This window comes from Tauraco erythrolophus, chromosome Z, assembly GCF_009769465.1.
Source record: "Tauraco erythrolophus isolate bTauEry1 chromosome Z, bTauEry1.pri, whole genome shotgun sequence".
NCBI lineage: Eukaryota > Metazoa > Chordata > Aves > Musophagiformes > Musophagidae > Tauraco > Tauraco erythrolophus.
Window position 1 is genome coordinate 50,370,217 of NC_141496.1, and position 17,648 is coordinate 50,387,864.

The 17,648-nt window shown below is 41.9% G+C and overlaps 1 protein-coding gene across 3 annotated transcripts in view; it reads right to left on the minus strand.

Annotated features, from left to right (window-relative positions):
* The window catches only part of NCBP1 (nuclear cap binding protein subunit 1), a 33,260-nt gene extending 15,727 nt beyond the window's left edge, over positions 1-17,533 (minus strand). Inside the window, exons 1-13 of one of the 3 annotated variants that reach the window (XM_086629595.1) lie at positions 17,500-17,533; positions 17,224-17,309; positions 16,353-16,453; positions 14,978-15,134; positions 12,908-13,015; positions 12,294-12,415; positions 11,022-11,091; positions 9,280-9,495; positions 8,188-8,285; positions 6,114-6,177; positions 3,431-3,541; positions 890-954; positions 73-135 (exon numbers count right to left, since the gene is read on the minus strand). In XM_086629595.1, the coding sequence (XP_086485721.1) occupies positions 73-135; positions 890-954; positions 3,431-3,541; positions 6,114-6,177; positions 8,188-8,285; positions 9,280-9,495; positions 11,022-11,091; positions 12,294-12,415; positions 12,908-13,015; positions 14,978-15,134; positions 16,353-16,453; positions 17,224-17,309; positions 17,500-17,533 (1,295 nt within the window). Of the gene's footprint in view, positions 1-72; positions 136-889; positions 955-3,430; positions 3,542-6,113; positions 6,178-8,187; positions 8,286-9,279; positions 9,496-11,021; positions 11,092-12,293; positions 12,416-12,907; positions 13,016-14,977; positions 15,135-16,352; positions 16,454-17,223; positions 17,313-17,493 lie in introns of all 3 variants that reach the window. The other 2 variants (XM_086629597.1, XM_086629596.1) reach the window with 2 other exon arrangements.
* Positions 17,534-17,648: the final 115 nt, after the last annotated feature.

Here is a 17,648-nt window from a genome sequence, read left to right on the forward strand (position 1 = left end):
GGCTTTCTGGAGACGTTTGAAATTTTAAGATTTTTGCAGTAATGGGTTTGAATCAAAAGGAGAGAAACTTACCAATCTTCCCAGCTCCAACGGAACTGAAAGTTGCTCAAGTGGTGAGAAAACCAGTTAATAAATCTGTATTAAAAGAAAAAGAGAGCTCCATTAAATGCCGGAAGTGCAGGAAAACTTTCAGTTGAGATTTTCGTATAAACGTATTCTACTTTCCAAAGACAAGCCTAAACTCTAAAGCTATTACAGCATCAAACAGGCATTTATGTTGACAGACACAAAAGACTAAGTTCAGAGAGTCAGAAAGAAGCTTCTACGGACAAATAGCCTGCTATGTTCTGTTGTTTCATACAAAGAAACGACCTATTAAACTAACAATTGAAATGTAAACTTACTGTTTACAGTAATACGCAACTCCCACATTTTTTTATGAGTAATTACCAGCTCTCCTACACAATGCAGACGTCACTCGAAGGGCAAAACCACCACAAGACCACTCTCCTCCACTGGGTGGCACATACACTACTAATTCCACTTCCAACCCGCCTCCCAGACCGCTAGGGAGCAGGCACAGTGCGAGATAACAGAGTACTATGCAACTATGAACAGCTTTGAACATGGAAAAGTTGTCACCAGTCTTAACTGTCCTGCACAGACAGCTAGACTTGTGACCTCCAGGGGAGTGTTTCTGGGAAGGAGAGGCAAGCAGTCAGTCCTTCACCTTCTCTTTAGATTACTTGAAGTCAGAGCCCAGAAAACATTTTGAATAGCACCAAGAAGTTCTAACAAGAATTTCTGACTACTCTTTCCATTGCCTCGTCATTTTTCCTGTACATTGGATATTGAAAAATATTTCCTATTGTCTCCAAAACACATTTACCTGTCCACACATGTTGTATTCATTGTATCCAAACGCATGTAGAGCATTTCTGTGGCTTGTGCAAGCTGAAAATTTCTTATTAAGGTTTACAGAAAAGCATGAGGTAAGTCAGATGCTACTCTTTTCAGTTTAACAGAACGTCATCAACTTTTTGTACCAAAAACTCCCTGGGTCTACTGCAAAATCAGGTTAATGAACGTAAATCCACAGTGGAAAAAATGAAGCATGTTCTGAGTTCTAACCCCTAATCGCAGTCTGGTTTTCTTCCATTACTGCAATGAGACTTTTGGCTTCTTCCACAGAAAGCTAGAATTTATATTATGTGACAAGCAAAACTGTACTGATACGAACAGACACCAACTGCCTTATGAAGCACTTCTGTAATCTCACCAGTCTGGCTTCGTGGGCTGCTGTTGATGCTTACCTACAATCTTTGATCATCACTGAAGGCTTGAGAAAGTATATCTACACTGACTTCACCCAGCAAGACCTTTATCTTTCTTATGGTGTCCCTATTAAAATTAAAAACTTTCTGCATGGATCTCTGCCCAATTCTAGAAATAGAATTGGCTCTAATCATTGACATTATGTGATTTGTAAATAGTGAGTAGTATCATGAAGTAGAACGAAAATTTGGGCATGAAATTACCAGTGGATAGACATCCTCCATTGTCACTCTGCAGCTTGACCTAAAACAATGATGTAATGTGATCTAAAATGGCAGCAAAGTAAGGGCAATGTAATAGTCACAATTAGCTGGGAGTTGTGCCTCCTTCCTCAGCATTTGGCCACTCCGTCTGAGCTGACAGATGATTATTGATCTTTTGAATGCTCCCAGTGGGAGCACTGACTGGGAACTCAGGAAAGTTCCTTTAAATCATCTGCTACACTTCCTATTATAAAAAGAGTAGGAGCACTCACACAGTTGTTGGAAAAAAAGATCAAGTCTGTCACCTCCTTTCCTTCTCAGCCTTTACAGTGTCTGTGATCATGCCACACCTTGTCCAGACCTGAACAGGCTGCAGTGACAAACAGGAGTATTATATTTTATCCCCTCACCAAGACAGCACTTCTTGGGAAGGTCAGAGGAATCACAGAATCATAGAATCACTAAGGTTGGAAGGGACCTCTAAGATCAAGTCCAACCGCCAACCCAATACCACCATGCCCACTCAACCATGTCCTGAAGTGCTACATCTACACGTTTTTTGAACACTTCCAGGTATGGTGACTCCACCACTTCCCTGGGCAACCTGTTCCAATGTTTGACCACTCTTTCAGTAAAGAAATTTTTCCTAATACTTAATCTAAACTTCCCCTGGCACAACTCCAGGTCTTTTCCTCTCATCCTATTGCTAGCCACCTGGGAGAAGAGACCAACACCAACCTCGCTACAACCTCCTTTCAGGTAGTTGTAGAGAGTGAGAAGGTCTCCTCTGAGCCTCCTTTTCTTTTCTCCAGGCTAAACAATCTCAGTTCCCTCAGACACTCCTTGTAAGACTTGCGCTCCAGATCCTTCACCAGCTTCGTTGCCCTTCTCTGGACGTGGTCCAGCACCTCCATGTCCTTCTTGTAGTGAGGGGCCCAAAACTGAACACAATATTCGAGGTGTGGCCTCACCAGTGCTGAGTACAGGGGCACGATCACTTCCCTAGTCCTGCTGGCCACACTATTTCTGACACTGGCCAGGATGCTGTTGGCCTTCTTGGCCACCTGGACATACCACAGTGCTGGCTCACGTTCAGCCAGCTGTCAACCAGTACCCTCAGGTCTTTTTCTGCTGGGGCCTTTTCCTGCTTTCAAGCCACTCTCTCAAGTCTGTAACACTGCATGGCATTGTTGTGACCCAAGTGCAGAACCAAGCACTCAGCCTTGCTGAACCGTATACAGTTGGCCTTGGCCCATCGATCCAGCCTGTCCAGATCCCTCTGCAGAGCCTTCCCACCCTCGAGCAGACCCACACTCCCACCCAGTTTGGTGTCATCTGCAAACTTACTTAGGGAGCACTCAATCCCCTCATCCAGATCATTGATAGAGATATTAAACAAGACTGGCACCAGAACCAAGCCCCAGGAAACACCACTTGTGACTGGCCACCAACTGGATTTAACTCCATTCACCGCAACTCTCTGGTCTCGGCCATCCAGCCAGTTTTTTTACCCAGCGAAGAGTACAGCTGTCTAAGCCATGAGTTGCCAGCTTCTCGAGGAGAATGCTGTGGGAGACAGTGTCAAAGGCCTTACTGAAGTCCAGGTAGACAACATCCACAGCCTTTCCCCCATTCACTAGGCGGTCACCTGGGAATAGAAGCAGATCGTATTGAGGAAGTACCAGAACATTGTACAGAAAGCTAAAGAGTCTTGCCCACTTGGCAAATCTAAACCTGTGCTAAGTGGGCTGTGCTATTCTTTCATGTGCGTGTCACAGGCAAAGTTTCATGCAGCTACTGGAAAATGTTATGACTGCCACTATTTATTGCTCTCCTGCCATTTGCAGAACAGATGAAACAAAGACTGCCCTCCAGCAGCACAGAAAGGATACAACTTGCGGTAAAGATCCAGGCTGAAGTTTGCACAGTTCAATCAGGAGCGTTGTGTACATGACTTCAATGTGTGGTGGAGATGGAAGTTGAAACAATTCTGCAAATATTACCTGTAGAAGAGGAAGGCACGGAATCAGAGCACAGTCCAACTTGGCCTGCACAACCCTCAGCTTCACAACAGTGGCCAATTTTAAACAATTACCTATCCAAAAAGGTCCATATTCTGTCAAATGCATGTTCCAGGAAAAAGAGAGAAACTTACAAAGGCAGTGGTAATCCTACACTGTACTAATACAGTCCAGTCTAACTGCCCTTACCATTTCATTACACATCTGTTATGGCTAACAAACACACCACCTAACAGTAGAAATGGGCATAGTTATAATACGACCTACTGCAGTGCTACCACATGATCTCAGAAAAGTGGAAATCACCTGATCCTGTTAAATAATAAATATAAACATTAAACATATTAAATGAAGCTTAAGCATTTACTATTAAAGAGTATTTGCATTAAAATTACAGCTATATCTTTTCCATCGTGTTGTCTTTTCTCCTATACAAAAGCTTACATAAATCAAGCCACAACTTTCAACTGAAAATTACAACTAGCATTTCATACAACAAAAATATGTTGTATTTTTGGATCTCAGTACTCCTTGGCAGGGGATCCTTCTAAGAAAACCAAAACCAATCCTGCAGTCAGCATTTGTGTTTTGATTTCCAAGTTGGCCTTTACTAAAGGCATTGTCAATATTTGAGGGCAACAAAAAGATCATCATTGTAGGACATTATGAGTTTATTTTGCATGCCATTCTCAACTAGATTTAAATTATATCAAAGGAATCAGGAAACTTTGACTCGTTATGGTTGGTCAATCTCCTCTTTAACTTAAAGCTTCTGAATAAACAGAAAAATTGAAGCTTAAATGAGTAAGCTTTAGAAAATCATCTTACTAATGTAAGAAATCAACATCCATTTATAGACTTCACAAACAGCACATGAAAACACAGAACAACAAGTTCTGGCCAAAGGAAGGAAGTGAAAGTATGAAAAGACTACAAGAAGCTGGAAAACTTTTCTGTGACAGTATAATTTGGACATAGCATTAAGACATGGCAAAAAGGTAGGGGGGATCCTGTTGGGCAGAAAACTGCTCTTTTTCTCAAGATAGGAAGTAGCAACAACTGGATGACAAGTCATTATCTGTTTGAGACACTGCGTAAAATTATATTTGCAATATTCATCACATGTTCATTATCAAATGTTCAGATTACGTGTTTCAAACTGGCACACCACACTGTGTGAAAACAAAAAGGCCACAGGAGAGATCAGGACACTGAAGACCCGAACACTGAAGATCTTTCCAGTAATTTCATCTATGCAAACCTTTGCTTATTTTCACATCCTACAAGCTTCTGAATCAAATTATTTCTAGGGCCGTCAGGCAACTTATTCCATCAGGAATTGCAGTAACTATTTTCTGGCATTAGTGTACAGCTGAGCAGAACGCACACAGCCATATACAGCACCTGAAAATACTGAAGATAAGACCACTGATGATACTTCAATGTTAAGGTAGAAAATTATTGTTAATTTTAAGAGTCCTCTATTCTGAATTCAGAGTACAAAAAGAACACGCTGACCAAAAGTAATGCCGCTTTATAGCATTCAGAATATTTGGCATTTTGGTACCAAGAGGAATTCCCAATCCCACTTTTATTAAGATATATCTTCTACATAAGATTATTTCTTGTTATAATTAGCTCTGAAATTCCTACTTACAGTTACTTCTTTATAAAGCCTTTATATGACAAGTTGCTATTATTACTGAAATCTCTTAATCCCTTTCAACTTTTGATGGAAATTAATGAAGTTTTATACAGCTTTGCATCTTGAAAATAGATCCTTGAAAGGAGGCAGCAAAAGAAAACCTGTGCTGCTGATCTGACTCACATTAAAGTTTATTTTAAATACTCTAACATGGAGGATGTCCCAGAGGAAACACACAACTATTTCACTGCAAGTTCTTGTCAGGGCCAGTAGAATAAAACCATTTAGAAAACACAAAATCACACAGAACGGCTGCGTCTGGCTGGAGACCATCTAGTCAAAAGACCTCTGCATAAGGCAGGGTCACCTTGAGCAGGTTGCTCAGCGATGTGTCTTATTAGGTTTTGAACTTCTCCAGGGATAGAGACTCCAAAACTTCTCTGGGCAAACTCTTTCAGCGTTTAATGACCTTCACAGTATAAGATTTTCCTTATGTTTAAACGAAGTTTCTTGTATTCCAATTTGTGTCTGTTTCCCCTTGTATTTTCATTTAATTTTTTTAAAACTCAAAGTGACTCAAATGTAGCCATCTCTTAGATTGTGTGATAAATGAGAAGCATCACATGTAAAACTTCAAAAGTTTGAGAAATGCCACAACCTGGATTATTAGTGCACTAAGAAATTTTGATACTTGACCAAACCTTCCATGCACAAAGTTAAAATAGCAACAAAAAGCACAAAACTAACACTCAGCTGTATATAACCCGCTCATTCAAAAAACACTGGTTTAATTCACCAAGGTTCTGCTTGACTCCCAAATCACACTGTAATCGACCTATCATGGAACTAACTGGGACACGTTACTCACGAAATAACGAAGCTGCAAGAGGTTATCTATAAAATCCATACCTCTACTATGTGGTAGTTCAGGGGGATCTTGTTATTCCCTGGATAGCTCAACAGCTGTGCAGCACTGCAAAACCACAGATGTAATTAGTTCAGAACATAACACAGCAAATTTGATGTAAAGATCAAGTAACAAAGTTACATTAAATGCTTAATTCTGGGCAAGAGTTTACACAAAAGTAGAACAAACAAATCAACAATGCTTCCAAAGTCTGCTCATCAATCCATAGAACACTTAAACCAGAAATAGCACCAGACACGTCAGCATTGCCTAAACTATTATTTGTAATAATGTTTTTTTATCTCTATGTAGTTACAACAGTTGAACACTCATTGTGGTTTAACTCCAGCCAGCAACTAAACACCATGCAGCCGCTCGCTTACCCTCTCCCAGCCTTGGGGGAACGGAGGAGAGAATCAAAGGGGAAAAGGGAAGGAGACTTGCGGGTTGAGAAAAGAACAATTCAGTAATTAAAATAAAATAAAAGCAATAATGATAAAAATAATAATAAAAATAATAGAATATACAAACGAGTGATGCCCAGTGCAACTGCACACCACCCGCTGATCAATGCCAGTCCCACTCCCGGCTAGCGATCCTGAAGAGAAGTCCCAAAACCATAACCCTAGAAGAGAGAGAGAGCCTCAGCTGCCCAGTCAATCCTCATCTATATACTGAGCATGACGTCGCATGATATGGAATATTCCACTGGCCGTTTTGGACCTAAGCCCACGTCCTAAGCGAGTGACTGCAGGTCCCTTGCTCTGGCTATGCTCCCTCCCAGCTTGTTGCATGCCTGCACACTGGCAAAGCACGGGAAGGTGAAAAGTCCCAGATGTCTTAGCAATAACTAAAAACATCAGCGTACTATCAACGTTCTTCTCACACTGAATCCCATACTAAATCCAAAACACAGCGTTATTCTACCTACTAAGAAGAAAATTAACTTTATCCCAACTGAAACCAAGACAAGTACGCTGCTACGCAAAATAGGTTTGCATAAATAGTCACAGTGATTTGCAACTCTGACATGCATATATGAAATGGAAAAAACGTCAACTAACAGATGTTCAGAATGACTTGAAAGCACAATTAAGCTAATGGGTTATATAGGAAACTCTCAGGCTTCAGATGCTTCATCTTTTAATCAGCTTATTATCACCTATCATTATTACAAAGCAAACAACTGCTACTTCTCTTATTTTATTTCTACCTCTCTGGCAAATCTAGTCTTTTACTTTCCTCTGAGAATTAAGAAAGACTGTCCCAGTAACTGCGACAATCCTAAATTTCTAGTTTCTGCTGAATCAAGCAGCTGCAACCAAAAAACTTTATCGTATGCCCTCACCAAAACCAGTTTCTGCCCATTTTTTTGCATCCTATACAACGTTTGGTGGTTTTCATTTGGAAGCATGACACAGCCAATTACCTGCAGCAAACCATCTCGGTTACCAATTACCCACATCAGATGTTGCTCAGGCAGAAATGAAGAAAAGCACCCTGGCTGTTTCCTGGCGTGGCTGAATTCAAACTAATTAAATCTGCTGGCCCTGCAATGACTCCCCAGAGCGAGTTCAATTATCTCTGCCACGTAATCCCAAAGAGAAGAATGCAACAAGGAGGAGTCGGAAGCAGAAGCGTATTCACAAATACCAGTGTACAGCCAGCTACAGATGAACCAGCTCAAGGCTCACTATGCCACAACAAATCAGCTGCTTCAAAGTTCCAGGAAGCATAACACAGCTACGCTTTCCACAGTGCTCCCGTGAAGAATGAGGTGTGTCCGCATATTTTTTGCAGCAGCATATCCTGTCTCATCAAGGAATTCTCTTCCCAAGGAGCCACTGTCCCCCTGGATCATACAGACTCTCCATTATCTGCATATGACAGATCCACAGTATTCCAGGCAACAGATATAGTAAAATGTAGTAAATCAAGTTTTGTCAAGTGCTCTAGGAAATGTTCAATCTTAAGCTCTTGTCTAACCGGTGCAGGACTCCGCACATCCCTGATGGCACCAAAGCCACTGCAGCATATAAAAAGTGTCAGGGCCCCGTAGTACTAAACATTTCCTACCAAGTCTTTCTCTCTTTCCAGTGGGATTTGATGATGCAGTGAAGGTTCTCTTCTATCACAAATCGTTCAACAGAGTGGCTGCCAGGCATGACAGGGCCCTGGTAAGAAAGAATCAAGACTCATGAAAGATCACCACTAAGGCAGTGGTATTACAGGTAGCAAGCTACCCTATAAACATTTACAGGCGGAATAAACAGTCCAACTTCTACATAAAGACAGTGACATCTCTGCTGCCCTGTATCCTTCAGGACTGAGAAGCTGGTGTGACATTCCACACAAACTGCAGATTGATGTTTAAAACAAAATGAATGCTAGGACTCATTACAAAAATAAAAAAAATGGGAACAAAATTAGAGAACATGAAAAGTTCAGGAAGCATCCGCTTCTTCCTTTGCTCTGTGGAGCCATCAGGCAGGCTACCACTATGCAGCCTGGGACAAAAAAAAAATAAATTCACTGTTAAGCTGGAACATGATAAAGAAGTAAAGCCAGGAATGGCCAGGATGAGCAGAAAGAATACAGAGTCATAAGGGAGGTGCAAAAAAGCCCCTGGGGAAAACAGTATATATTCTTTTCCTAGTCATTTACGCTTTTGTCTATGTATCTGCTGTTGACAAATGCTGGAGGCAGACTGTTGAGATAGATGCATCTTCCACCAACCTCAATTACGCGTGCCTTTGTTTGATAATATGCATCAACAGATTAAAAAAAACCGAGTAAAACACTTAAAAACGAGTCTTCAAACACTACAATAAATACTCGTCCTGGAAAAATACTCAGGTCACCAACTTTATGAAAAGAAAGTCTAACTCTGTGAACGTAGTCCTACTAGAGTCATTAGAGAATTCAATCAACATTGTCATTCTAAAGGAAAGCATTAAAACATCTCACTCCCTAAATTCTGCTCCTCACAGTTTTGTTTTGTACAGTAACTTGGTCACCCAGTTTGCTTCTGCAGAAGTACCAAAGAAGAACTGCTGCTGGTCTTCAAACCACTCGCTATCCTGGGAGAGGGGACATCACATGTTGACCAATATTGCTCCAAGAACCTAACCGTGAAATCCACTCACCATCCCCACTGGAACCACATACCTCAGGGTCATCTGTGTAGTCAAACATCCTAAAAATGACCCTTGGCATCGGGTACACGGAATCTTCAGTGTGGGGTGGAGGTGTGAACGGCGGCAGATTGTGTTGCAGCGCTTCACAAAGAATGCTATCAAAAGCCAAGTAGGGCCTCAGAATGTGTCGCTCCTGCCAACGATCTTTTTTCAACTTCTGAATCTGAGACCAAAGGCAGTCTAAATACTGAAGGAAAAAGGTGAGAAATATCAGATGCGCTGGATCTTGTAACAAAGCTGGCAGCTCTCTGAACTATCAGAAATGTATTTCTTACATTCTGTATTTCATTTGTAAAAACCAAACAACTTCCTGAAATGCTGATTCAGTAAACAAAGAAATAATTTAAGAACTCTAAATTCCACAGTTGCTCCAAATTCCACACAACACCGTCTCAGTAAATTTTAAGCACTGTCCACCCTTTGAAACTGCCAGCAAAACTACTGAGGGAACATTACATCAGTCACAGCTCATTGGTCATATTAAAGCAGGTATAATATCAACATTGAATCCGGAAAGACATTCTGTAGGACCACCATGCTGTTCCCAGAGCAATCTACCAGCTGCTGCATATTCAAGACAAATACAGTACTATCAAATATTAAATATCTCTGCTATGGTTTTCAACATAATTGTGAGTCTTAGCATTCTGCCAGAGATGGCACAGACACCTGTGCAACTGGCAATGGGCTTGCTTTGTTTAACTATTCTCTTGCTAAAAGCAGTCCAAGAACTCTTACTGAAGGCAAGTTTCAAGTTAACTGGTGTAAGAAGTGTCTTCACATGGAAGTGCTTTTCATTTACTGAAGTTATCACACTACAAAACAGGAGCAAAACTACTAACAACTAGCACGTGAACAGTCATGTTTGCAGTACTCTGGGTAACACATGGTCTCAAACACACTCTGCTAATCTCTCCTCTATTGAACTAAATAAGGAAATTCAGATATTGGGCAGGCAAAATACTCACATTGACAAATCAATCACAGGCAGCCTATCTCTCCAAATTACGATTAACAAGACAATTGTTGAGACTGTGATTTAACGAGAACAGAGAACAAAATCTAAGAGGATCATGTCCTAAAACTTCCCAGAAGATCAATTTAGATCTCACTTTCCAACTAAGTTTCTCCTCAGACTTAGGGGAAAGAAAAAAATCCCCAAGAATATCTGAAAAGGCAAATTCCACACCAAACGAGCCAGACGCCACCTATTCCCTGTAGCATTTGTGGCTTAATTGTGAAAAATGGCATGGTAACTGCTGCAAACAGTTTCTACGTGTTTGTTTAGCACGTCCTTAGAGCTGAGAAAGCAAAGCACTGCAAAAGTTTTTTTCTTGCAGAGCGAAGACGTTAAGGGATAAGTAAGGAATTTCATTCTGCTTCTCACAAAGGTCCTTTTAACATCAAGCCCTGTACCTGCAATTCCAAAACAAATACTGCAATTTACAACCTTTCCTTACTTCATAACATTTCCTCAGGGGCCGGTCAGCAAACAATAGAACACACTCCTGTTCACCCCATACAACCTTGTATTGATGCCCAAGACTTAAAAGAGAATTCCTCACGTAGAGCTCGTTAGAATTAATGACAAATAGGAGACAATTCAAAGCATTAATACTTTTAGAGATGCCTTTTAATTTCACCATTAAAAAACACCTTAGTAAAAAGTTGTTTTCAAACTTTCTGAAAGAACGCAATGTAAAGTCCACTCACCTCTTCTTGTGGATGTGGTTTATCAGCAGTCCAAACTTGCAGCATGGGTACATGAATTTTCTGGCGGCGTCTGTTTACACAGGAAAGAAAACCTGACCTTTAAAAGACTAATTTAGGGCAGCAGTTTTTTTTCTTATTGCAAGTGTACCACTATTTGATCTCTTCAGCTGACGAAGTCTATAGTTGTTGTGGGTTAGGCCGCTCCGGCAACCAAACCCTACACAGCCGCTCACTCCCCCACCCCCAGGGATGAGGGAGAGAATCAAAGAAGAAAAAGAAAAGAGACCCATGGGTTGAGATAAGAACAATTTACTACTGCTACTACCAATATATATATGTACAGATACGTAGAAGGATAAATATATACAAACGAGTGATGTACGGTGTAATTGCTCACCACCCCTTGACCGAGGCCCGTCTCTTCCCAAAGCTGCAATCCCGAAACAGATAAATCCTGATATCGCAATCCCGGATGAACAGGAGGCCCGAAATAGACAGCGAGAGAGAGAGAAAACACCCCGAGTCTGAAAGTGAGAGTCCTGGAAGGGCAAGAAGCCCTTCTTTCTGGCTGACCCTCACGTTTATCCTGGGCAAGACGCTGCATGAGAGGGAATACTAATTGGCCAGTTTGGCCTCAATCCTAAGTTCAAGTACAAATCATAAGGAGAGTGGTGGACTCCCCGTCCTGGCCATGCTCCCCCCTTATCCTGTTGTGCTCCTGCACACTGGCAAGAACACGGCAGCTGAAAAGTCCTTGAGACCTCGGTGCCAACTACAAACATCAGCTTGCTATCAACATTCTTCTCAGAGCGAGCCTCTGAGTAAAACCAAAACATGGAGCTCTTCTAGCTGCTAAAAAGAAGAGCTAACTCTGTCCCAGCTAAAACCAGGACAATAGTATATAAAAACCAGGTTTGTGATTACTTAAAATACCTCTATTATCATATCTTGACAAGAATGTTAACTTGAAGCACCTAGACAGACAGCAGTCCCACTGCAGAGCACTAACGCAATACCCTATCAATATTCACAGCACACTTGTAACTGCAGCTGCTCTAGCATGAGCAGAGCAAGACCTTCAACACATCCTAGAGCTAGACAAGGCAATAAAACTTTTCAAATTCAAAAATCTCTCCACCTATTCTATTTTCAGGGTTTCTTCCCCCACAGAATGGTTCAGACCTAAGACTCTTTAGGCAAGAAAAGCAAAGCTATTAAGCCACACTTGAATAGATACCGATAAAAGAGTGTTTTTAATGAGTTACAACTTACTTCAAATAGCTCTCAGTCTGAGACAGGAGACGATCCATTTCGGCATCCTTTTTCTCATATAACTCCTTTCCAACCCAAGGCAAAGATGACAGAAACGCAAACATATACCAGTCACATCGTACCTACAGGAAAGAAATATACTAAAATCTGAGTATACAAGTAAGCTCCAAAAGATCTTGTACACACATCCAATTTCTATTTAAATTAAAACATTAGCAAAACTATTATTTTGGGAGGACGTTAAAGACTGAGTTGGCAAGCCATGGTAAAAAAAAATTATTCTTGCTTGAAATATACCACTTTTAACTTGAACTGTGACAAGCAGACTTAAAAAATGGTATCACTTCCACAGTCCTTCTGCAGATTATCGATAGAACAAGTCAGGCACTACGCACTTGCCAAAGTAAAGTAAAATTAATTCACTTCAGCTTCCTCACTATAAAGGACCATACTTTCTTACTTATTTTCTAATTGCCACAGGCTCCTTTTACACATGCTAAAGAAACTGCACAACAGTCCATTTAGTTCATCATCTCAGAACTGCCCTGTTCTAAGCATAAGCACAGAAAAATTATGAAAACAGCACTATAGGAGCCTGCAGATCTTTTGCTTACTTGGGGTACATCTTCCTCCTGTGTCACACTCACAAAGTTCTCAAACATAGCCACCATTGAAGGTGCAGCTATTACATGACAATTCACAAGATCAGACAGAAAACGAACCTAAAAAAAGACGAAAAAAATGTTTTAAATTAATAATTTTTAAAAAGACTGTGCAAGAGCAAATAAACATTACTTAAACGACTAAAACCATCAGTAAAGGCACAGTGTTCATTCAGTACTACGAAGGGATAAATACCGCAGCGCTGTACGGACCCACCTTTCAACCCTGGCAGACAAGTACTGTTAAATGTTGCCTAATACCGTTCATTGTAACATCTGTAGTCCGTTTCACTGCAGCAACACTGCAATGACAGCATTTCTAATTAAGGAAGGGTGGGAAACACCAGGATGCATTTGAAGACACGCAAATTGATACTACAGAAAAAAAGCCTTGTGCTTCTACACTCTAAGTGGTATCAGACCACTAAAACTACAGAAGCGGAAAGAAAAACAACTTCTAAAAAGCTGAAGACGGATGGATCCATTGCTTCATGAGTCTAGATGTGCATCAAGAAACAGCAGTGCTGAACCTGTATGACATTATATACAATTAACTTCTGGAATTATTTATTCAGAAATATGGATAGCTACACAGAGAGAGCCTATGTAAAAACTGTTGGTGTTTTTTTCAGGTTTCAGAAATGTTACAGACTGATGGCGTGCTGGGAATCAAATGGCCTTATTTGCCTGGGAAGGAAAAAATCTCTACATCAGGAATATATCCTTGATCTGGCCGCACTCTAGTAAGAAATCCAGACTGACAGAAATGGGAATTTAAGTAGAAAACACACGGGGCAGAGCAGTGCCCCCTTTTTTTTTTATTTGTCTCCCCTCTCTTTGGATTTGCATCCTGCCTTCAGACTTAAACAAGGCCCCGTAGTAGGACACAAGCTCTTCCAGCATCATCACAACCTTAACGGGCAATAGAGGCTGAAATTCTAGCAATTAAAATCTCACATAGTTTTTGTTAAAGGCTCGTTTTTCCTTAAGGGTACATTCACAAAAAGTAGTCCAAAAAAATCGACATGGGCATTTTTATCACTGGGAAGAAGTCTTGGGAAAGCAATTTGGGCTAAGCAGACAGTATTCCAAGAGCAACTATGATAGAGAAAAGTACCAAACTCTTACTTTCCAGATACTCATTGCTCTGAACAGACTTTGAAAAGCCTTTGACAAAGCTGAGGAAAGATTTCCACTGTCACTCCCTTAGCTGTTACTCTCACAAGTCATTTGTATATGAGCAGGACCAGAGAAGGTTCAGAGCAACCAGAAGCAGGACGGCACATTCAGAGATCTAATGAGAACTTTATTAGCAAGAGTGTCCCACAGTTGCACAACAGCCTCTTGACAAAATACACTGAAATACTAGAATCTTGATTTTCACCAATGGGCTTCAAAAGAAGCTGGAGAGCTTGGCACTGGGCTTCTAAATCAGACACCACTGAAGTCCTAATACGTTTTTGCAGACAAAATCTATAAGCAGCAAGGGCTGAACAAATGGTTTCAAAGACAAGACAGCACTTTAACCAGCCTGCTTGATCTTCATCCCTCATTAGCAGAATGCAAACACAGGCCTGATAACAGTCATCAAAAACAGCTTTTAAGAACCAGACTGTTCATTTTCTTTTCAGCTTTTTTTTTTTTTCCGTAGGAGCCACAGGAAGATGATACACCTCTGAAAACAATACAAGTGCATGACTTTCATCTATCTTTTACATTTCACTATAGAACTGGTAAGGTGGGAACACCTCTTTACTACAAATCAATTTGTCATCGGGAAAATATACAGTTGGAAGTCAATTTTGCAACTGTAATATGATTCCTCTCCCCTGAGAGGAAGAAAGAAGAAAATACTTCTCACGTATTTCCTCTCAGTATATCTACAGTGCATGTCACGCTGACGCCAGAAGAGACTGTAATACACAACGAAAGGCCCAGCCCTTCTGGAACAAAAAGGTGAAGGGAGGAGGAGAGAAAAAGGATGAGGTAAAAACTAAAACAAACAAACAAAAAACCACTTACTAAATGCACAGCTTCGTTATACATATTGACTTTCAGACATTCTTTAAGTTGACGAATCATGGCTTCTACAAATTCCCCACCAAAATTGTAGTTCCTGGCATTCAGCAACCCAACTAGTGTCGTGTAAACAGTAAGCTTTTCTGGTAAAAGACGTGCACTGACACAGAAAAAGAAACACGGTGTTAGTTGTTTACTCATCACATGCCAACTGGCACCTGCATAGCATCTTAAAACCCGCTTATTGTAAGTAAACTCGCCTCACGAGGAAATAAGAATAAAGTGCTAGCGTGATCTTACCGTTCTATCCTGTGGTTAATGTTTTACAGACAACCCTTTTTTTTTTTAACTGCAGTCCTTTAGAAAGGCAGGTGCCACTTTCCAGTACATTTAAAGTATTTGCTTTTTATTTATATCTAATTGCTGAGTATTCCAGAGGTGGCAGAATTTATGCAATGATGCAAGAAGTTGTTTTAAGTTCTTAATTTAGAAATAATTTTAATTAGTTTTAAGTCCAATTTTCTCAAGTCAAAGTAACTGATTTAAAGCACAAGATAGGGAAGGTCAGGTCCTACTGTAAAGAACTAATTTTCCTCAGCCATTTTTCTATGCACGTAAGTTAACCCTATACTTTCAGAAGCGTCTTACTGCTGTAGGAAAAAAAAACCTACAACGTACTCTTTGCCTTACATTAACAACCATTGCTACAAAATAGATTTAAAGTATCTGCAAAACCACAGCAGAGGCTAGGGCTGGAACACTCTCCCTCTTCACCGCAACCCTCCTTCCTATTTCTCTTACCCACTACTGCAGACCCTGCACAATCCCTCCCTCAGACAACGCCCAGTGACCCTCACGCAGGACATCTCTGCTCCTGCACTTTTCTAGGGAGAGGAAGGAGAACTGTCAGTTATCAGAGAGCCTGCTTTCAGCTCTTTGTGTTCCCAGTTTCCCTCCTCTAGCAAACGGGCTTATGGAGTCATGAGTATTACATTGCCAGAGAAAAGGAACAGGAAACGAGAGAACAGCTCAGCTAGTAAGACCAAGTAAGTGTTATCAGCCAATAGCTTCTTAAGCGTTTCATTGGGAAACAAGATATTACCCAGTATCACTGTTCTCACTGCTACTGAAGAGCAGATCTGAGGTTTCTTCTATCTGATTTAAGCCTCTGCAACATTTCAAGTCAAGCTAATGTAAAGAGGCATTTTCCTTGAATTATACTGAGTACATAAAAAGGTTTTTCCTCTGTTTCCTTTGTTTGTAGTAAACTCTACGCTATAACAGCACTCAGGATGCCATTCTTGGTATTTAAACTACCTTAAACACTTAAACTTATGCACAGAGAAGAAAGCATCTCCCAGACCTCCTGCATACGTACACAGTACATAGTATTCTTAGTATCTTGCTTTTGTAATTTGGTAGATCAGCTTCCAAAACACCAGCTAGGCCCTCCAAGTTGCTCTCCAAAGACGAATTGCTCTAAAATAAATTAAAAAAAAAGTTTCATCATCAACCAGGCAATAAGAACCAGCCCCTGACTCTCATGTGGAAGACGAGGAAGTTGGGTGAAAGCATTCTTTTACGACACCTCCTTTTTCAGAGCAACGATTCAGTTCCATTAGCAGTAAAGCACTGCTTCCACTTGCCTGAAGGAAGGAGCAGCTACTCCTCAGAAGAGCTGCAACTGATCACCCACGTCCCCCACAAGCAACTCCAGAGCTCCCCTGGGACGCAAGATCTCACACTACCTCAGTGACATCTTGGTCGGGCAACTGAGCAGTACATTAATGATAAAGCAAGAAACTAAACACCTTCATGACTTATTTTTCAGCGCACTATCATTTCCGTTCTTTTCCTTTTATCCCCCCTTCTATTAGCCTCAAATCTCTTCAAGACTTGAAACATGTCTTGGTGCCACGGGCATACCAAGTCCGATCCTCCACATCCCTGGCAGACCAGAGCCAGCAACAACATCTGCAGATGCTAAGTGATAGCTATTCGCCGGCTGTTTATCAGAAGATGCAACGCTACTATTTAAGGACACGTTTTATCACACAGTTTTGCAAAATCTGACAACTTTCCAACTGTCTCATAAAAAAAAACCCCAAAACCTCAACTTTTTTTTTTGGATGGTTACTACAGATAAACCACCAACACGCAACGTGCAGAAAGGGGGAAAACAAACCGCCCATTAACACCCTCGAGCTGCCGCCCGGGCCCGGGCTCCAGCCGGGGGGCGGCCCGCCTACCTTCTCTCCCACCCTGCAGATGAGCGACTCGAGCCTCTCCTCGATCTCCGACGGCTCAGACGTCCTGCGCCGCTTGTGGGGCTGCCCTGCTCCAACACACCAAGCACACCGTCACCGCCGGGCAGCCCCGTCCCCGGCCGGCCGCCCGCCATCCCGCCCCAACCCCCCCCCCCCTCCCGCCACGGCCCGGCCTGCGCCGCCCCCGCCGCCTCGGGGAGCGCGGGTGGGGATGAGGGTGAGGGGGGTGGCGGGCGGGAGCGCGGCGGCGGCGCTCACCGTCGCTGTCGTCGCTGTGCCGCCGCCGCGACATGGCGGGAAGCGGGGAGAGGCGGCGGCGCGGAGCCGGGACGCCTCACGCGGGCCAGAAAGAAGCGCGATCCTCTCGCCGCCCACTTCCAGCGCGCCGCACCTCCGCTTCCGGCGGA